At 42.4% G+C, this 20,910-nt stretch overlaps 2 protein-coding genes across 3 annotated transcripts; both read left to right on the top strand.

The window, feature by feature from the left end:
- Positions 1–1,782: 1,782 nt before the first annotated feature.
- On the top strand, positions 1,783–16,406 carry LOC146630823 (putative ATP-dependent RNA helicase DDX5). 2 transcript variants are annotated; one of them, XM_085354980.1, is made up of 13 exons: positions 1,783–1,979; positions 4,238–4,418; positions 4,570–4,666; positions 4,778–4,911; positions 6,651–6,716; positions 7,164–7,305; positions 7,398–7,558; positions 7,842–8,014; positions 8,282–8,392; positions 9,295–9,356; positions 9,459–9,518; positions 10,957–11,178; positions 15,560–16,406. In XM_085354980.1, exons 1-13 carry the CDS (start codon positions 1,939–1,941, stop codon positions 16,009–16,011), a joined length of 1,902 nt encoding a protein of 633 aa, XP_085211106.1. In that variant the 5' UTR covers positions 1,783–1,938; the 3' UTR covers positions 16,012–16,406. The 2 variants fall into 2 exon arrangements, with proteins under 2 accessions (XP_085211106.1, XP_085211105.1); XM_085354979.1 differs by having other exon boundaries at positions 4,235–4,418.
- A 1,002-nt stretch (positions 16,407–17,408) lies between these two features.
- polg2 (polymerase (DNA directed), gamma 2, accessory subunit) lies at positions 17,409–20,691 on the top strand. The gene is made up of 8 exons (XM_085356122.1): positions 17,409–18,203; positions 18,747–18,852; positions 19,079–19,184; positions 19,340–19,525; positions 19,826–19,963; positions 20,069–20,149; positions 20,306–20,406; positions 20,500–20,691. The coding sequence occupies exons 1-8, from the start codon at positions 17,726–17,728 to the stop codon at positions 20,663–20,665; spliced, it is 1,362 nt and encodes a 453-aa protein (XP_085212248.1). The 5' UTR covers positions 17,409–17,725; the 3' UTR covers positions 20,666–20,691.
- Positions 20,692–20,910: the final 219 nt, after the last annotated feature.

The raw sequence follows: 20,910 nt of genomic DNA, 5'->3' as shown, positions 1-20,910 counted from the left end.
AAAATTTAAAGTGGGCAAGGTTTCTACTGAGTTATGTTTCTTTTAAATTGCCATACATTTGGTAAACATCGGTATTTTTAACAAAGAAAATTGTAAAAGTATTGTCATTGTTGTTGACAAAATGGCACTGAAATCTGTTAAGTAGTTTTGGGGATATTCAGTGAAACAGGCACAAGTAAACAGATGAAGTGGAAATAAAAGATGTGTGGAGAATTTCATTTTCAATTTGTTAATAATTTTTATCTGCAGTTTCTGGGCATGTACACACTTTCTTCTTCTTCTTCTTCTTCTTCTTCTTCTTCTTACGGCTTCTCCCTTTAGGGGTCGCCACAGCTGACTATCTGCCTCCCTTTAACTTTATCCCTATCATCCTCTGTTACAACAACCCTCTGCATGTCCTCATTCACATCCATTAACCTTCCCTGTAGTCTTCCTCTTTTCTTCCTCCCTTTTAGCTCCATATTATCATCCTTTGTTCCACTATCCACTATCCCTCCTCCAACATCCAAACAATCTCAAATCAAATCAAATCAAACAAATCACTTTTATTGTCACATCACATGTGCAGGCACACTGGCACAGCACATGCGAGTGAAATTCTTGTGTGTGAGCCCCACAAGCAACAGAGATGTGCAAACACAACAACACAAACGAGCAAAATACAAGAATGGCCAACCTGAAACTAATAAATATATGTACAATATATAATAGTGTATGCATTTCTGGATGTGTATACTAAATATTTTCCTACGTGTGTGTGTGTGTGTGTGTGTGTGTGTGTGTGTGTGTGTGTGTGTGTGTGTGTGTGTACACATTTTTACAAATTAAATAGTAAAAAAATAAAATAAAATAATAATAATAATAATAATAATAATAATAATAATAAAATATATAAAATATACAGAGTTGAATATGTGCAAAACAAGTGGCATTTATATACAGTGTGGAGTGCATAATGTTGAATCTCAACTTTTCCTCGCGTTTGTCTCCAAACAGCTCAACCTGAGCTGTTCCCTGATGTACTTTTTAATTTTTTAATTTTCAACTCAGCCCATTCTGCACACTCCCAACAAAAATCTTAACATCTTCAGCTCTGTCACCTATCTTTTAGTTAGTACCACCTTCTCCAAACCCTACATCACAGCAGGTCTCACATCTTGTAAACTTTCCCTTTCACTCTTGCTGTTGTCCTTCTCTCACAATGTTGGGAATATGTAAATCCTAAACACCTTGGAGCCCCATCACACCAACAAAACACATACACGTGATAAATCCCATGTAAATTCCATTAAATAAACACACTGTATCTAAGAATTCAGGCAAAAGAGTTTTAGAAAACAACATATTTCCAGTTACCCAAACATCATGCCAGTAAGAGATCACAGACTTGTTTTTGAATGTGGACCATTTTAAAGGTTTGCATTATAAACATCTGTATATACTCAATTGCCAGGATCTTCGTTAGGTCTAATGGATGTAAAGGATGTCTAGTTTTTTTGGAAGGAGTGTAGATTTTTTTTTTTTTTTTTACTTTATTCACTTTGGAGGAGGTAGTTGCACTACTGTTCAATTGTCATACACTTCTCAGAAAAATGCTTTTGAAAAATGCTTTTACTGATGTCAACGGGGCGGATAAAGGAAAGATAGAAAGAAAGCAAAGAAAGCAGGTTTGTATCAACTGTAGAAATAAACGTCACAGTCCTGAACGCGAACATAAAATAGTACCACAGCTAATACGAATGAAAAACGCGCATTGATACAAATGTTATCCGTCCCGTCTGACCTCGTTTCCGTCTCGGTAGACAGACTTTTGTCTGCCGGCATTTTCTTTTTATTTCGCCGGTGCGCTTTCAGCTCGTAGATTTTTTTCGCCTGTTTTATAGGCCGGCAGCTGATATTTCTTCTTATCCCATTTTTTTCACTGCAGTCTACAACACAATGCCAGGTTTTTCAGACAGAGATCGTGGCAGAGACCGAGGGTAAGTGTGGGTTTCCTTAATATTAGCAAAAAATGCCAAGTGTAGCATTCGGCCGTTGGCTGCAGCGTTGTCTTACGTATCAAAACAAATGTCACTGCGAGGGTTTCGTGGTTTATTGTCGCCTTTCTGTTAGTAAGTAAAGGCGTGTATTAGAATGTACGCTTGTTTCTATGCGGGCGGCGCCCTGTCAGTGTAATGTAATCCATTTCCTTGCCGTTTGGAGATAAAATGGCAGCGAACGGCGGCTCCGTGTCGGCGTTTGCACGTCAGCCTTCCCGTTACCGGAGCATGTGACGCAGAAGTGTCTTCTCTTGAGAGTGCAAGATTTATGTCGCTGAGGCCCAATTTATTACTAAAGAGTCGTTTTCTGTCACCGGAGGCAAAACGAAACCTCATAACAGCCCCGTTTAACCGTGTATTAACCGGGTCACGTCAGGCTCGGTGATGTGACATGTTATTGTTTATGCGGAAGCGGTATTCAAAGATGGCTCCGCATAAGCGGTTTGAACCTGTTCAGTCTGTACAGCATTCATAGTTGTATATGGGTTTTTAATGTTAGTAAACCTGGTGTTGTATACATATACTACAATAACATAAAGTTAAATATATACATATAATGTGGGACTGTTTATGAAACATTTTAATTACAATTTTTTTGTCATTATTTAGCGTTTGTTTTGGTTAAATGTACTTGTGAAATTACTGCAAAAGGCAAGTTATAGGCAGTTTCTCGGAAAATGACAATTAAATAAATGCCCATTTTAAAAAAAAAAAAAAGTAAAAAAAAAAGCAGAACGGCAAAGGATTGAATTAAGCGGAAAGAACATAGAATATACTGAAAAGATGCAGCCTGGAGCTTTAGCCTATTCAGTACTAGGTTTCATCAAAAACGAAAGCTACAATGAATAAATATTCCTAAATAAAAAACATATATATATATACATAAGTAAAAGCCATCGTTTCATAAAGATGATAATTACAGTTTCAAGTTTTATTTGCATAACACATTTTAAACCAAAGGACTTTAAAATTAAAATATTTTTTAAATGGTTTATGTGAGAGAGACAATCTTAACTGCTTTATCTAATTTTTTTTTAAAGTAAATTTCATATGTAATTATTAGCCTGTTATACGTATGCATTTGACATAACAGCTTCTTGTTGTTTGTTGGTTTCTGGTTGTCCTGACCACGCCTGTCTAAAAGATTAGTTTATTGACAGTTAAGGGTGTAGTTCTTAAATTTCTGCCATGCCCTACTTAAAAAGCTGAATTGTTCATATACCAATTTTTAAAATCAATTATTAAGTATTTAAAAAAGGGATCTAAATCTTATTTTGTTTAAATAGAGGTGCAATCATTAGATCGTAAGGTGGCATCTGGAAAAGTTTGTTTGTTTTTCCAAAGCACTGTATGTGATCTCCTTCGGCAAAAAGTCTGTCTTTGTTTGTTTGTTTTTACGCTGTCTGATTATTTAAGTTAAAAAAGTATATTATAATAATCTAAATTACACCATAAATACCAAAATGAGCTTAAAAAAATAACTTGTATTTCACAGTGCCAGTTTGTATTCTTTGGCTCTGGCTAAAACCTCTAAAAAAAAGAAAGTGAAAGTGAAAAAATTCAACCTACAAATGTTTGGTCCTAAACTTGTATTTATTCCATTTAATGAATTTCTTTGCTGTCATTTATTTCATCTATGGGTACTTTTTGGTGAATGCTGTTATTTTCAAAAACAAAATACAAAGCATATCTTCGATCATATCACTTTTCCGTTTTCCCGAAATTCCACAGGTGCTGATTTTCTGTAAAGTAAATATTTAAGTTTTACAAACTAAGTGGGCACAAATACCCTCTTCTTCCAGTAAATAAATACATGGAAAATGGATATAATAGAAAGATTGTGTTTTGTGTAACAAATGCCTTTATATTTATTTTACAAAGGCTGTTTCCTTGTAGTGCTATAAAACTGTGGAGACAGGAAATACATCTAGCGCTGCGATTGAAGAAATTGACCAAACAGGCGAAAACCTCAGCAGTGATGCTGCGATTAACTTCATTCATAGCTTAAGCCAACCTGAAAAAGTCTAGACTGCAGTTATTTAAACAATTGCAGTGTTTCATTTTGCATCCTTAAGAATATTTCTATAGGAATGGCTAAGCAGTTAATTGTTATTTTAACAAAAGGGTACTTTGTTTTCTTTTCTTTTTTTTTTTATACGTGGCATCTTTTTTTCTTTTTCTTTTTTTTTCACAAGAAGATATGGCGGTGGGCCTCCTCGTTTTGGTGGTGGTGGAGGAGGCAATAGGGGTGGACCTCCTCCTGGAAAGTTCGGCAACCCTGGTGAGAGGCTGCGAAAGAAGCACTGGAACCTCGATGAGCTTCCCAAGTTTCAAAAGAACTTCTACCAGGAGCACCCAGATGTCACCCGCAGACCACTTGTAAGGCCTGATTTTGCATAATTTTCTCTATTTTTTTTTAACTAGGAAAAAAAAACATAAAATGTAAAGCTCTTAAAATTATACATGATTTCAGTGGGTATTGCTGCTTTAATGTGAACTTGTGTCTTTTTATTTCTTTTTGGAATTCCAGCAAGAGGTCGAACAGTACCGAAGAAGCAAAGAAGTGACGGTTAAAGGCAGAGATTGCCCCAAACCGATCGTAAAGTTCCACGAAGCTGCATTTCCAAGTGAGTACAAATTCATGCTGCTTAAATAATTAAGAACTGCCTGCCTGCTCTATTACCCTATGCTGATATTTCAACTTGCAGCTACTAAACTTGCATGTCTTGCTTCCTCAGGCTACGTTATGGATGTAATTGTCAAACAAAATTGGACTGAACCAACTCCAATCCAGTCTCAGGGGTGGCCCGTAGCCCTGAGTGGCAAAGACATGGTTGGAATCGCTCAGACTGGCTCTGGGAAGACCCTTGCAGTAAGTGTTATACAGTTAGATTTTTTTTTTTTTTTTTTTTTTTTTTTTTTTTAAACCATTTCAACCAAGATGGGGAATAAAATTAATGGTGCTATGTGGTTACTTTTGCTTTCCAAAGCATTTGAAAACATAATACAGTATAGAATTTTTTGCAGCATGATTGGCTAAATTCACCAAAGAGAAAAACATAATAAATTCTTTATTCTGTCATTTTGTATTATTTAGTACAGCCATTTAAGGCAAGGTAACCTTACTGCACCACTCACTAGGCAAAATTGAAAAAAAAATGTGTATAACACTGTTGATATTTTTTAAGGTGACAACAGTGAGTGTATACAAGTTTAAGAGTGGCTCCGTTGAGACTGACCAGATGCTATGAGTTGTAAAATATCCATTTTGGACAAAATGTTTTGAGTTAAAACTAGGTCTGGGCGATATGGCCTAAAATGCATATTGCGGTATAATTTGAAGCAGGTGCAGTAACGATATATTTCGCGATATATTCTTTTCTTCTGTATAACATATTTTCCACACTATAAGGCACACTTAAAATCCTTTAATTTTCTCAAAAATCGAGAGTGTGCCTTATGTATGAATTCTGGTTGTGCTTACTGACCTCGAACCGAAATTTGTTAAAAAATGTTTTAGTACAACTTTGGTAAGCTGCACTATACGGCTGCCGTAGTGAGGAGCTTCGTGGAGTAATCTGGATCCAAAACTCCGTCCCCTTCAGGTCCCAAAGTCAAACGAACACTGAGAGTTAAAAACGGTCTAAATTTTTTCATCTTTAATAAAATCATCAGCATTGCTGCTTTATCGGGTGTAACAATTAAGTTTAACATCCATGAAAACAGAAGTTATTAAATTTAAAGGAGTTACAAGTTAACAGGAAGTTAGCTCGCTAGTTTACACCTAAACATGACATAGCATGTTCTGACTGAGAGATTTTTGAAACTAATTAAAATGCACAGCTCTGCTACCACTTCCAATATAAATGAAGACAGAAAACTAAACAGCAGTGGCGTTTGCAGGGTTACTGAAGTTGGACTAACTGGTATATAATGTTGTGCTACGTGATTGCTAGCGACACAGCTATGTTAGCATAACATTAGCACAGTGAAGCTGGAGGATGAACGCCAACTTTTTTTCCACTCGATAAAAGTTAACGTGAGGGATTCTGGTGGTCAGGGACAAATGCAATCGCATAGCAGGATGCTATACACGGGCCAAACTTCAGTCAGGAGAACAACTGAGATTATTCATCCACAATACAAGGTTAGTTATTAATATACTGCAACAATATGGGAATAGAACAGCTGCGAGAGAATTCAACATTAATGAATCAATGTTACGGAAGTGGAGGAAGCGCAGTTTTTGGCTTTCCCCATATTTCAAAAGTGCTTTATCTCTTTGCTATGACTGTCGCCCGCCATAATTTGCAGATGATAATGGTTTCGACCAAAACAGGCGCAGCTTGATGACATCATCAACATGCGATAGAGCGATGGAGTCAAAATCTCTATCGTTGGCCAAATTTATATCGTTTCTATCGTATATTGTTTATATCGCCCACCCTTAGTTAAAACCATGTTAACACTGCTGTCTTTTGTAAGAAATTCACAGCACTGATGTTATGGAGATATGGCAGACAACTCTTTATTCTTTCAAAACACTGATGTTACACTGTTATGTTAATAGTTGCATTACTTGCAAGATTCACTCCTTTTCGTCCTTTTTAGTACCTTCTGCCTGCAATTGTGCACATCCAACACCAGCCATTCTTGGAGCATGGAGATGGGCCTATTGTAAGTAAAAAATATATTCATGTTGTCTGTGTAAATATACAAATCTTGCTGTGTAAAACAGCCAATTCCATCCTTTTGACTGCCATTTTGAAATCTGAAAATCTTTCCTCCTTTGTGTTTTCAGTGATTCATTTATATATCTTGATGCCTTTTTACATCCTCATAGCCTCTGCAGTCTTTTAGTTTTTTCCATCTATTGACAAGGCACAAGTTTGACTTTAAAATGAAAAAATATTTATATTAAATATTTACATTTTAATTCAAACAGAAAATAATTAAAAAAATACATTTTCTTCCATTTATGACTTTTTGCTGCCCATCTACAGTACTTTCAAGACCCACACTTTTTGATATTTAATCTATAAACATGTGTCATCCATATTTGTTGTCATGTGGAAGAACAGCTGAAATGTTCAGACTTAAAAAGAATGTAAATCGTTTTTTTAGTGCTTGGTGCTGGCACCAACCCGTGAGCTGGCCCAGCAGGTGCAGCAAGTGGCGGCTGAATATGGCAGGGCCTCCCGTCTGAAGAGCACCTGCATCTATGGCGGGGCGCCCAAAGGGCCCCAAATCAGGGACCTTGAAAGAGGTATATATTCTTTAAAGTTTTTGTTTAAGGATTACAGTTTAATTGTATTGGTTTTAAGTTTAAAAACGCTATTTTCTCGGTTTTTGTTTAAGGTGTTGAGATTTGCATCGCCACTCCGGGTCGTCTCATTGATTTCCTGGAGTGCGGTAAGACTAATTTGCGTCGTTGCACCTATCTGGTGCTGGACGAAGCTGACCGCATGTTGGACATGGGGTTTGAACCTCAGATCCGCAAAATAGTGGACCAAATTCGGGTAGGTTGTTTCTGCTTTTGCTTTGCAGACAGTTAACATTATATTTCTAAGAATCTGTGTCAAAACAGGTTTTCATGCCACAAAGATGGCAGCTATTTTAGTGGTTTCTTATGATACGTAATTTGCATAGTCTTTTAAGGGCAAGGGCCTCAAAAATTTGATGAAGACCTAGAACTGAACCAGAATACATCAAGTAAACCTGTGTTGGTAAAATTTATTTTTTTCTGTTTTTTTTTTTTTGTTTGTTTGTTTGTTTGTTTGTTTGTTTGTTTTTCTCTACCAGCCAGACCGTCAGACCCTGATGTGGAGCGCCACCTGGCCTAAGGAAGTTCGTCAGCTGGCCGAGGACTTCCTGAAGGACTATGTCCAGATCAATATTGGAGCACTGCAGCTCAGTGCCAATCATAACATCCTGCAGATAGTTGATGTTTGCAATGACCTTGAGAAGGAGGACAAGTGAGTAAATGCTTTATACCACCCTTAACGAGTGCTTAAACATGAAAATCCATGTTCTATATTTAATTATGTACTGTAGATAAAGAAAAATGTCTTATTAAATCTAAAATGGCTCTAATCCTGTTGTGTTCATACCATCTTCATAGTATTTTACTTTAACCATTTAGACACAAAACGTAAATTTACGTGCTTTAAATTGGTAGAGAACTTTATTCAGCTAGTAGATGAATAATGAGTAGACTTTCTCTGTTGTCTGCTCTCTGTAAGACTGATCCGTTTGCTGGAAGAGATCATGAGTGAAAAGGAGAACAAGACCATTATTTTTGTGGAGACCAAAAGACGTTGTGATGAGCTCACCAGGAGGATGAGGAGAGATGGGTAAGGAGTCCATATCCTTAATTTTTTTTTTAATCGTATTTACAGTAGGGCTGTGCGATATGACCAAAATCTCATATCCCTATATTAAGACATCTATCGTCCGATAACGATATAAATCACAAAAATGTAACATTTTCTGTAAATTCTGTGAATCTTGGGCAGCTCGACTTGCGTGAAATGTTTCCAGCTGGGCGTCGCGTACCTGGAGTCGAGTGCATGAAACTACATTTTTAGACATAGGTTGTAACGGCCGCCGTTTTCTTTGTGAGTACTTATTACACGGCGTGCTGCGGGAAAAAGCCTGTTCTAATGTTTGAGTCTAAGGTTTTGAAAAGTCTCAACAGGATCTTGAGCTTTATTGTGAAAGGTTTATGTGGAACATAAACAAGCAGACACGCGATGGTTTTAACGTCGTTGTTGCTAACGACAATGCATAAAAACAAGCGCTTGTCCGTCTGTAGTGTGGTTATATTAAATATAAGAGAAAGAGAGAACTTTAAGAAATTAATATAGCCACTACAGTGACCATCAAAACGATGGAAAAATATTGCCGTAAAGAGTTTATTTTGCGACACCACGAAACAAACGATAGCGTAAAATGAAACGATAGACGTTTTAATATCGTCATCAGATATATATCGTTATATCGAACAGCCCTAATTTACAGTCAAGTTCAGCAAATATTTGAAGCAACATGTGTCACATTTGCTGTAAATATACATGCAGGTTTTGACCCAGAAACACATAAAATTAAAGTTACTTTAGATAAAGGTTCATATTAACTGCCTAAGTAAGAGCCTATAGGCATTTCAAGATTGCTGCAACACATGCTCCTCAGTGGACTGACAGTGGACTAATCTAGGCTGACTGTGTGTGTGTGTGCGTGTGTGTGTGTGAGACAGGTGGCCTGCAATGGGAATCCATGGAGACAAGAGCCAACAGGAGAGAGACTGGGTCCTTAACGGTAAGATATATGATTTTGTGTTAATAAAATGGATCTGGGTTTTAATATTGAAACAATCATTGTTACTCTATATTTTACTCAATTTAGTCCCTTTCCTTCCAGAATTCAGATATGGCAAAGCGCCAATTCTCATTGCTACAGATGTGGCCTCCCGTGGCTTAGGTCAGTATGGCATTGAATAGTACTACTTTATTATCAGTGTTACACTTATTTTAAAGAAAGTGCTTTTGCTTTCTTTAACTTTTCTATGCATTTTCTGAGTTTTTCTCACCTTAAGGTGGAGTCTTTGTGGCAGGCGCTAGGCATGACAGTCCCAGGCCTCGAGAGGGAGCAGGATGACATATTGGAATTGCTCAACTGGCTTGCCACCCAGTGGGCCTAGAGAGGTGAAAGCTCTTGTGTGCCAGTGATCTTCAAAAGGCTGTGTGGCTAAGCCTTTGTCTCTGATATGTTGTTGAAAAACGCTCACATCTGTTCTCTGTCCATGGATTTCACCTGACAAATGCCATCCAGCTGTTTCCAACTCAAACGTTAAAAAACAGAGATATGCTTGATGCTGTGACTTTTGCCTTGCATGCTGTTGTGTTAGAGAGCGCTGTATTGCAAGTCACTTGTTTGAGATTTGGAACAATTGTTACCTTTCAGAGCTTGTATCACATAGCATGGGTGTGAGCTTGTCAAAGCTTTCAGTTGTTTTCTTTTGCCGTCAAAGTGCTGGATTCCTTGAAAATGGAGAGAGCAGTTTGAAATCATGTCTCTGAAAATTGAGGAGACCTGGCACATGTGTTTAGGGGGTAGTGGGAGCATCTAGTGAGTGGAAAAAGAGAGAGTCAGCTCAAACCAAAGTTCCTCCCTCGCCTGCGTTTTATAGTCATGTCGAGACCTGCCAACAAGAGACATTTTCTCAAGTGAACACTGGCTTCTTGGAAGATCTTGCCTTGATGATACTGATGAAGGGGGTGGGGGTGGTGGTAATTGTTCTGTGTTCGCTCAGGGGTCCCACAGGGTTCAATGTTTGGCTCTTTTTCATGGTTTTTGAAGCGGGCCCCTGTTTAAATTAGTACTCGGTCTATTTTGTCTTGGCAAGACGCGCAGTGCGGCCTTTAATAACAAGTTTCTTTTGAGAGTGTACTGGGAAAAGCCTGGACATGCAAAAATGTACCACTCAATGGTCCTATATTGGCACGAGGAGGCCCCAGTGCATATCGTGGCCCAACTGCGTAGAAGCTCCTGGATGTCACTTGACAATTTGTGGGGGATTTCGCTGCATTGGGAAAGGACTAGTGAATGCATACTCCTTAATGGTAAGACTTAAATTCATTTTTTTTTCTCCCTTGGTTAACAAAAGGGAGAGTCATGTCTTTTGATTATGGTAAGCAACTGGAGTGTGCATCGTTTCTCTCTTCCCACAGTAGTATTCCCATGGAGTAGACTTGTACGCAATTCTGATGTTTTAACGTGTTTCCTCCACAGGCTAACAGTCGCCTTTCTTCCCCAGCCTTCCCAGTTGCTAATTTTTCCCTTTGATCTGGCTGTTGTGGTGTGCAAAATCTTTTGTGGCCTCCTTGTTTTGTTTTGCCACACTGCAACACTTTCACAGATGTGGAGGATGTGAAATTTGTCATCAATTATGACTACCCTAACTCTTCCGAGGATTATATCCACCGCATTGGACGCACAGCCCGAAGTCAAAAAACGGGCACAGCCTACACCTTCTTCACCCCCAACAACATGAAACAAGCCAGTGACCTGATCTCTGTGCTCCGCGAGGCCAACCAGGCCATTAACCCCAAGCTGATCCAGATGGCAGAGGACAGAGGAGGTAAAATGTCATTCTTATTTACATTAGGATTTAAACGTGAGCTAGACTTACTGACGAGTAGATACTCAGTTTTTGTTATTGATCAGTGATGTTATTAGAGAGGCGATTTAAAGTGAACCAATTAGTCTTTTCCAAAAAATGAGATCCAAGTATCAGGAGTTAGTCTCTAAATAAAAGTTAAATGGTTTAGACTGCTGTAAACACTCAGTTTTCGTTGTTCATGGACCTATACAAGAGACGGATATGCCTAATATGGTTATTTCAGGCATACGCTGGGACAGCTTCGCCAACACCTTAAGTTTTCTCTCTAGCATCTGGTTGGCACGTCTCCATTTTAGTTCTTTTTGACATTTCAGCATCAAAAATAGGTGATCAAGAATATATTTATTGTAATTATTATAATTTTTATTTCATATTTGGCCATTTAAAACTCAGTTATACAACTGAAGGTTAGAAAGTTTTTTGTTTTTTTCTTTTCATATTTTTAATATATTGATTGTAATTGACTTCTCTCATTCTCTCTCTCACCCCACCTTCCGTCACGGGGCTGCACCTACAATTTGTGTGTGTGTTTGTGGATAAGAGAGAAGTGTTATATTCAAGGAAAAGCATAGTAGTTCCACCTTAAATGTTGATACAGCATACAGGTGTAGCTACTCCAGTACAGTCCAAGAATGGATAATAACCATGAAATGTTGCTTATTATAATGTTCAAATCTGATTTTTTGGGGGGAAAATAAACTGACTTCAAAGTAGAGCACTAGATTTTTATTATCCTTACTGAACTTTGCAATTCGTTCTTCTATCAGTTATTAGGTGTTTTTCCTTATATTTAGATCTAATAAAGTAATTGTACTTTTTAATTGTGACTTGTCCATCCATCCATCCATCTTCATCCGCTTTATCCGGGTCGCGGGGGCAGCAGCCTAAGCAAAGAGGCCCAGACCTCCCTCTCCCCAGCCACCTCCTCCAGCTTATCCGGGGGAATACCAAGGCGTTCCCAGGCCAGCCGAGAGATAATCTCTCCAGCGTGTCCTGGGTCTGCCCCGGGGCCTCCTCCCGGTGGGACATGCCTGGAACACCTCACCCAGGAGGCGCCCAGGGGGCATCCTTGTCAGATGCCCGAACCACCTCAGCTGGCTTCTTTCGATGTGGAGCAGCAGCTGCTCTACTCTGAGCCCCTCCCGGATGGCCGAACTTCTCACCCTATCTCTAAGGGAGAGGCCAGCCACCCTTCGGAGGAAGCTCATTTCTGCCGCTTGTATCCGCGATCTCGTTCTTTCGGTCACTACCCACAGCTCGTGGCCATAGGTGAGGGTAGGGACGTAGATCGACCGGTAAATTGAGAGCTTCGCTTTTACACTCAGCTCCCTCTTCACCACGACGGACCGGTGCAGCGTCCGCATTACTGCAGCTGCAGCCCCAATCCGTCTGTCGATCTCCGGCTCCCTTCTCCCATCACTCGCGAACAAGACCCCGAGATACTTGAACTCCTCCACTTGGGGCAGGAACTCATCCCCCGACCCGGAGTGGGCACTCCACCCTTTTCCGGCTGAGAACCATGGCCTCAGATTTGGAGGTGCTGATCCTCATTCCCGCTGCTTCACACTCGGCTGCGAACCGTTCCAGTGCGAGCTGGAGGCCCCCACCCGATGAAGCCAACAGAACCACATCATCTGCAAAAATCAGAGATGAGATTCTGAGGCCACCAAAGCGAAAGCCCTCCGCCACTTGGCTGCGCCTAGAAATTCTGTCCATAAAAATTATGAACAGAACCGGAGACAAAGGGCAGCCCTGGCGGAGCCCATCACCCACCGGGAACGAGTCCGACTTATTGCCGGCAATGCGAACCAAGCTCTTGCAACGGTTGTATAGGGATCGAATGGCCCATAGCAATGGGCCAGACACCCCATATTCCCGCAACACCTCCCACAGGACACCCCGAGGGACACGGTCGAATGCCTTCTCCAAGTCCACAAAACACATGTAGACTGGTTGGGCAAACTCCCATGCACCCTCAAGTATCCTGGAGAGGATAAAGAGCTGGTCCAGTGTTCCGCGACCAGGACGAAAACCGCATTGTTCCTCCTGTATCCGAGGTTCGACTAACGGACGAACTCTCCTTTCCAGCACCCTGGCATAGACTTTCCCAGGGAGGCTGAGGAGTGTGATCCCCCTGTAGTTGGAACACACCCTCCGGTCCCCCTTCTTAAAGATGGGGACCACCACCCCGGTCTGCCAGTCCACAGGTACTGCCCCTGATCTCCACGCAACATTGCAGAGGCGTGTCAACCAGGACAGCCCTACAACGTCCAGAGCCTTCAGGAACTCGGGGCGGACCTCATCAACACCAGGGGCTCTGTCACCAAGGAGTTGTTTAACTGCCTCAGTGACCTCGCCCCCGGAAATTGGCGGGTCATTCCCCTCATCCCCAGACTCTGCTTCCTCCTCGGAAGACGTGTCAGTGGGATTAAGGAGGTCCTCGAAGTATTCCTTCCACCGCCTGACAATTTTCTCAGTCGACGTCAGCAGCGCTCCGCCAGCACTATACACAGTGCAGGTAGAGCACCGCTTTCCCCTCCTGAGATGTCTGACGGTTTGCCAGAATCTCTTCGAGGCAGTCCGAAAGTCTTTTTCCATGGCCTCTCCGAACTCCTCCCACACCCGAGTTTTTGCTACAGCCACTGCCCGAGCCGCATTCCGCTTGGCCTGTCGATACCTGTCGGCTGCCTCCGGAGTCCCACAGGCTAACCAAGCCCGATAGGACTCCTTCTTCAGCCTGGTGGCTCCCTTCACCTCTGGTGTCCACCATTTGGTTCGGGGATTACCACCACGGCAGGCACCAACCACCTTGCGGCCGCAGCTCAATGCAGCAGCTTCGGCAATGGAGACGCTGAACATGGTCCATTCGGACTCAATGTCCCCAGTCTCCCTCGGAATGCTGTTGAAGCTCTGCCGGAGGTGTGCGTTGAAGATCTCGCGGACTGGGGCCTCTGCGAGACGTTCCCAGCACACCCTCACTACGCGTTTAGGTGCACCAGGTCTGTCCAGCGTCCTCCCCCGCCACCTGATCCAACTCACCACCAGGTGGTGATCAGTTGACAGCTCAGCCCCTCTCTTTACCCGAGTGTCCAGAACATATGGTCGCAGGTCTGCTGATACGATTACAAAATCGATCATCGACCTACGGCCTAGAGCGTCCTGGTGCCACGTGCACTTATGGACACTCTTATGTTCGAACAGGGTGTTCGTTATGGCCAAACTGTGATTAGCACAGAAGTCCAATAACAAAGCACGGCTCGGGTTCAGATCAGGGAGGCCGTTCCTCCCAATCACGCCCCTCCAGGTCTCGCTGTCGTTACCCACGTGAGCATTGAAGTCTCCCAGCAGGACAACAGAGTCTCCAGGTGGAGCACCCTCCAGCACCCCCCCCAGGGACTCTAAGAAGGCTGGGTACTCTGAACTGCCACTCGGCGCATAAGCGCAGATGACAGTCAGGACCCGTTCCCCGACCCTAAGGCGCAGGGAACAAACCCTCTCGTCCACCGGGAAAAACCCCAACGTACCGGCAGCAAGCCATGGGGATATTAGAATACCCACCCCAGCCCGCCGCCTCTCACCAGGGGCAACTCCAGACTGAGACAGAGTCCAGCCCCTCTCCAGGAGACTGGTTCCAGAGCCCAAGCCATGCGTAGAGGTGAGCCCGACTATATCTAGCCAGTACCTCTCAACCTCACGCACTAACTCAGGCTCCTTCCCCACCAGAGAGGTGACATTCCATGTCCCTATTGCCAGTCTTGGCAGCCGGGGGTTACTCCGCCAGGGCCTCCGCTCCTGGCCGCCACCCGGCACACAATGCACCCGACCCCTATGGCGCCTCCTGCGGGTGGTGGGCCTGCGGGAGGATGGGCCCATGTCTCCTCTTCGGGCTGTGCCCGGCCGGGCCCCATGGACTAAGGCCCGGCCACCAGACGCTCGCCCTCGGGCACCCTCCCCGGGCCTGGCTCCAGGGCGGGGCCCCGGTAACCCTATCCCGGGCAGGGTAAACTGTTCCCTCGGTGTCCTTTTCATAAGGGTCTTATGAATCGCTCTTTGTCTGGTCCCTCACCCAGGGCCAGTTTGCCATGGGAGACCCTACCAGGGGGCAAAAGCCCCCAGACAACATAGCCCCTGGGATCCCTGGGACACACAAACCCCTCCACCACGATAAGGTAGCGATTCAAGGAGGGGAATTGTGACTTGTTTTGTTTGTTTGTTTGTTTTTTGTTGTTTTGGGGGGTTTTACGATCTCATAGCAGCCCTGATGCTGGTTTCTGTGTCTTGGTGCCACAGCCACGGTGTTTTAACCCACCCTTCCTTCTCTCTCCTTTGTCTCACACAGGTCGTGGAAGGGGGGGAAGAGGTGGCTACAAGGATGATCGCCGGGATAGGTATTCTGGGGGTGGGAGGAGTAACTTCAGTGGTAGTAGCTACAGGGACAGCGACAGAGGGTTTGGCAGTGGGCCGAAGAGCTCCTTTGGTGGCAGTAAGGCCCAAAATGGTGGCAACTATGGAGGCAATAGTGGTAACTCTAGTGGTAACTATGGTAGCAGCAATTACAGCAACAGCAATGGACAGGGTAATTTTGGCGCTCCTACAAACCAGGTGGGCGGCTTTGGTAACCAAAGCTTCCAGGGTCCCCCTCAGTTTGGGGGTATGCAGAGGGCCACTCAGAATGGTATGAACCACCCACCATTCCCATTCAACTCCCAGCCGCCGCCCCCACAGGCCCAGCAGCAGCCGCCACCACCACCAATGGTGCCCTACACCATGCCACCACCCTTCCCTCAGTAGATATGATATATGCACAATAAATGGAACCAACATGATTTTTGTTTCGTTCTGAAATCTTACAGTATGATGATCATTACTATTATTATTATTAATATTATTATCCTTTGTACTGTTTAACTTTGTTTTGCTTACAGCAGGGTTGGAATTATTCCGTAAACCCAGAGCATTACATGGAGTCATAAATACGTCTCCTATAGTGCAACCATGATTGCTGCACTTTTCCTTGACTATTTTTGGTTTTTTGTTTTGTTTGTTTGTTTTTTTTGTTACATTCCTCAGTAATTTATTTTTACTAGGTAATACAGTGTTTTCAGTTTGTGGTATGCCTAAAGTGATGTTATGGAGATCATCTATAAAAGGGGTGCGTGTGGCCCTTTTCAATAAAAATAAGAAAAGATGGTAACCTTGTGTGTCTGTGTTCTCTCTCTTTGGGGATTTTTGTGGGGGTTTTTTTTTTTGTTTGTTTTTTTTTTTTTTTTGGATGGTTGGGGGGGTAGATTTTGATACCTCTAAGTGGTGTTACAGGGAAGCTGGCAGAGCTCTGTTCTGCTGTTTTGGTTTTTTTTTGTCAATTTTCACCCGTGTGTCCATCCATTTTTCTGTTGATTATCTGGGTCACTGGGACAACACGTAATGCAAAGCTTTAAACCTTTTGCCAACCTGCAGCTCTTTCTAGGGAACACCAAAGAGTTCCCGAGCCAGCTGAGAGATGCAGTCTTTCAAAAATATTCTGGCCCTACCTGCCTTTTTTGTTTGTTTGTTTTTTTTGGGGGGGGGGGGGTGTATTATTATTATTTAATTATCGCAGAGAATAATGTCTATGGAAAGTAAAGTTTTATGGTGCAATTGATGATTTTAACTGGTAATACCCCAAAATAATACAGAGAAACCTCAGATATTCAGAAGACACCCTATGAGCAAGCACCTGGCGACATCTATGCAACGCACTTTCAACTGAAATCAAATGAAATACACATATTAAATATTTCACAGTAAAGGTCAAGGATTGGTTAAAGGTAAATCAGAGGTGTAGTCATTTCTATTAACTATATTATAATTTTTACAAGTACCCTTTTTTTAATTTCATTTTTTGTAGTTTTATAATCATAGTGTACGCTATAATCAGATAAATGAACTTTAAAAAAATCTATTTAAATTAAACTGCTATTTTTGTTTTTGTACAGTAATGAATACAGACTCAATCACCACCTCCATTCACTTCCGAATTAAGTTTAATCTGTGAGCCAGAAAAGCACTCATATCACTGAATCGGTGAAGGATGTAGATGTTTCCATTTTATTTTGAAAGTCTCCTTTACCTGGATATAAGGATTTAATTTCCGGATCACCCACCACATGTAACAGATACGTTGCTAACGCTGAAATATGTGTCTCCCATGAGATGTGAAGTGTGAGCAGCGGCTAATTGGACATTAGATGTGTGACAGCAGGGAAACCGTCCGACTCTTAAATGCACCGACAGCCGTCTGTATTTGTAGACGCTGCTTTTAGCAAGGTTCGCTAAAGTTAGCTTTCATTGGGAATTTAACACAGTGAGCCCAGTTCACATGTACTATTCAAACCACCGTATGCACTCATCTTTTCACTGCGGTATGCGGCCACTTAGGACCATACACTTAGCGAATATTTTAAATCTACAGGATTTAAAGCTTGTTGTTTGCTAATGAAACTTTCTCTGAAGCGGGTTCTTCATCATGTTTACTCGGTGTGTAAGAAACATCCTGTCTAGAAGTGCATTCACTGTGACGCTGAAGCGGCACAGCTGGAGACGCTGCAGCACATCCCAGACTGAGACTGTGGACCAGGTCACTACGTTATTGCAGCTCTGCGTGGACAGGTTCTTCGTTTCTCCTGGTCACGCTAACGTGGAGCTGTTTCAGCGCGGGCTGTGCTGCAGCTATGGACCTCTGGGCATGGAGCTCAGGAGAAACCTGCTGGACCAGTGGTGGCATTCAGTGACTAGGTCCGGAGCTCAGGTTTTTGGGATTAACACCCTGAGCAGCAGCAGCAGCAGGGAAGCACCTACAGGTGGACAGGGCCAGCTGAGGATTGTTGAATGTGAACAGCTGAAACAGAGACTTGGGCAGAAGCAGCTAAGCAAGGGGCGGCTCGCTGAGGAGGTGCACATGCTCCTGCAGAGGTCCCCAAGTATGAGAACAAACTTACTGCAAGGTAAGTTGCCTCACACACCTGTAATAAATAATGATGATAATAGAGCATAACATACACGTTTTTATTTCTATACTGAGAGCTAGCATTAAACATGCACAGTAAAGTAATGACACCACAGATGATTTATAAACTACAAGCAAAGTCACCGTGTATACCAACTGTTTCACGTTATTGCTTTTATGATCTTCCATGTATTTCTTTTAATGGTTTATGAATACTTTTGATACTTGTTTGTCCAGTTTGATGCCAACACTGTGGTACTTTTGTTTGAGTAAGGTGAATGGAAACGAGCTGTTCTTGGAATATTATTTTCACACTGTAGTAAACTCAGTAAGCAAGAAAGATGATGGCAAGAGCTGAAATACCATGTTAAGGATACTGCCAGGACTTCAGTGTTGTGTGAAAGTGCTCATCAGCTTCAGAAACTCAGCTAGTAACATTTCTGTTTAACATGTCTCTGTCTTTTACATTGTTGTAAAACTAAAAAATAATTATTTTTTTCAAATTAGTCTTGATGGTTCACGCGTGTTGTTTTGTTTCCAGGTGCCTTGGAGCAGTTTGTCCCCTCGTTAGAGCTGGTGAACAGGAAGCTGCCGTTTGGTCTGGCTGAGACGGGTCTGTGCTTCCAGCCTGCAGAAGGCTCTGGTTGGTGAGGCTTCGTCTGTTGTTTCTTACCTGTGTGAGTGTCTGTGTGGATACACTTATGAAAAATAAAAATTCAAACAAACTTCACTGGGATTTTGTTTCTTTATATTGTTTATCTGAGCTAGACTTTTAATATTAATACAGTATTTCATGAGTTCACATTAACCTTTTTCAGACCTTATGAGGTAAGTATGTCATATTAACACACTGTATATTCTATTTTCTGTCAGCTCAGCTGAGGTCACGCAAACATCTCTAGTGTGGTTTTGCTCTCCTCGCACATCGTCCCAGTGGCTGGACCACTGGACACGACAGAGGCTGAAGTGGTGGAGAAAAGTGAGTCTTTGAGGAGGGAAACATCTCAGACAAATTTAAAACGGTGTGATGCACCAGTGCATAAATGTATTTTCCTGTAAGAACACTTTCCCAGCCTTATAAACTACAAACATTAATAACTCAGCTTTTCTCTTTGTTTCGTCCTGTTTATCCAGTTTGCCCTCTCCCCGTCCGACTTCAGCAGCAATGAAGTCCAGCAGGAGGAGCTCGAACAGGCGGCATCTCGCGGTGTGAGGATCATCTACAACTTCCCGTGGGGTCAGGAGGTCCTGGAGACACTGTGGAGTCGAGGAGATGCCGAGCTGCTGCACATACACAAAGGAGACCGGTCCAAACTGCAGGTCCGTCTGCTTCTTTTAGAGTGTGCTTTAAGTCGGGATCGAGATTCAGTCATGTTCCTAAGCTGCTATTGCAGAGGCTCTGGTTCTCTGACAATGTCTTAAAACAGGAAGTCAAATTGATATCAAAAATTCCCTTAGCTCCCAGCTGATAGAGGCTTTCAGAAATCTCAGTTGAACTAAACGGCTTTAGGAAGAAGAACCACCAGGTCTCATAAGAAACACGGGCAGCTGCTCGTCTGTTGCTGCTTTTCTTCAGTTTAATCACACGCAGTGTCATTTCTCTTACCTGACCTCTTTCAGCATCAAGATGGACGAAGGTCTATTCCTCATGTCGTCTCCGTTACCGCAAACATGGACCGTGGTGCGATGGCGTTTCTGTCCAACTCACTCCAGCAGCTGAAGAGAGAAGAGAGCAAGAAAAAGCTGCACCAGAGAAAGGTGATTGTGCTTAACAGCTCGCTGCACGTGCAGAAAAACTGTCAGTGGGTTTCCTATTTGTGGCGTGACTTTTATTTATGAGATTTGTTGCACTGTTGATTTCAGGTGCTGAAGCTGCATCCAGTGTTGGTTCCCATTAAAGTGGCTTTAAATATTGGTAGAGGAGCCACTGTGGAGCTGAGGCAGGTAATGATAACATGAAGTACATGTTGCATGCTTTTTCTTTGTGGAGTTTTTCTGTGCAAATACACATTTTTCACCTTAAAAGGATCTGATTGAATGTGTTCCTTCTGTGGACTTGCATCAAATTGCATTAAAAGTGTTTTAAATATATTTCTTCAGATTTGTGAAGGCCTTCTGCAGGAGTTCCTGGAAGCAAAGATCTCTGTGTGGCCTGGATATCTTGAAACTCTGCCAACATCAATGGAGCAGCTGAATGCCAAGTAAATGCCGTTAAATCAGCACATAATGCAAATTGAATTACGTTACCTTTCTTTAAACTCGTGCCTGTGTGTTTCTGTGTGGATGTAATGCAGATACGATGAGATGGGCGTTCTTTTCACCATCATCATCGGTGAGAACACGTTGGAAAGTGGCCTTCTTCAGGTCCGCAGCAGAGACACAACCATCAAAGAGACCATGCACATCTCGGAGATCAAAAACTTTCTATTCAGATACATTTCTGCAGCTGACAACATCTGAATGCCCCTGCTGTTTTTTCGAACACCTGCCTGAGTTTGCATTCCTTTTAAAAACAAAATTATGGTCAGGGATATGCTTGTGAAACATATTTCCTCAGAGCGGTCCAAAAATAAGAGACTTTTTGGGATAGAGGTGCACATGAACCCACTGTGTGTATACATGTACCCCAAGAGTTTGTATTCTTAACTTTGCTAACTCAGCTCTTACTGATCCTACAGTCTCTTCGCAGTACATTCAAGGCACTG

Source organism: Diplotaxodon limnothrissa, linkage group LG6 (genome assembly GCF_057381915.1).
Source record: "Diplotaxodon limnothrissa isolate DT_005_m linkage group LG6, D_limnothrissa_male_GT1.1, whole genome shotgun sequence".
NCBI classification, from domain to species: domain Eukaryota; kingdom Metazoa; phylum Chordata; class Actinopteri; order Cichliformes; family Cichlidae; genus Diplotaxodon; species Diplotaxodon limnothrissa.
The sequence above is the reverse complement of the archived record's forward strand: the minus strand, read 5'-3'. Positions and strand labels throughout refer to the sequence as shown.

Excerpts from the sequence above, each read along its gene's own strand:
- polg2 (XM_085356122.1), top strand. The coding sequence starts at position 17,726 with ATGTTTACTCGGTGTGTAAGAAACATCCTGTCTAGAAGTGCATTCACT. Across the intron at positions 18,853-19,078 it reads CCTGCAGAAGGCTCTGGTTG|CTCAGCTGAGGTCACGCAAA; the intron begins GTGAGGCTTCGT and ends ATTTTCTGTCAG. Across the intron at positions 20,150-20,305 it reads CCACTGTGGAGCTGAGGCAG|ATTTGTGAAGGCCTTCTGCA; the intron begins GTAATGATAACA and ends ATATTTCTTCAG.
- LOC146630823 (XM_085354979.1), top strand. The coding sequence starts at position 1,939 with ATGCCAGGTTTTTCAGACAGAGATCGTGGCAGAGACCGAGG. Across the intron at positions 7,306-7,397 it reads AATCAGGGACCTTGAAAGAG|GTGTTGAGATTTGCATCGCC; the intron begins GTATATATTCTT and ends TTTTTGTTTAAG. Across the intron at positions 9,357-9,458 it reads GAGAGACTGGGTCCTTAACG|AATTCAGATATGGCAAAGCG; the intron begins GTAAGATATATG and ends CTTTCCTTCCAG.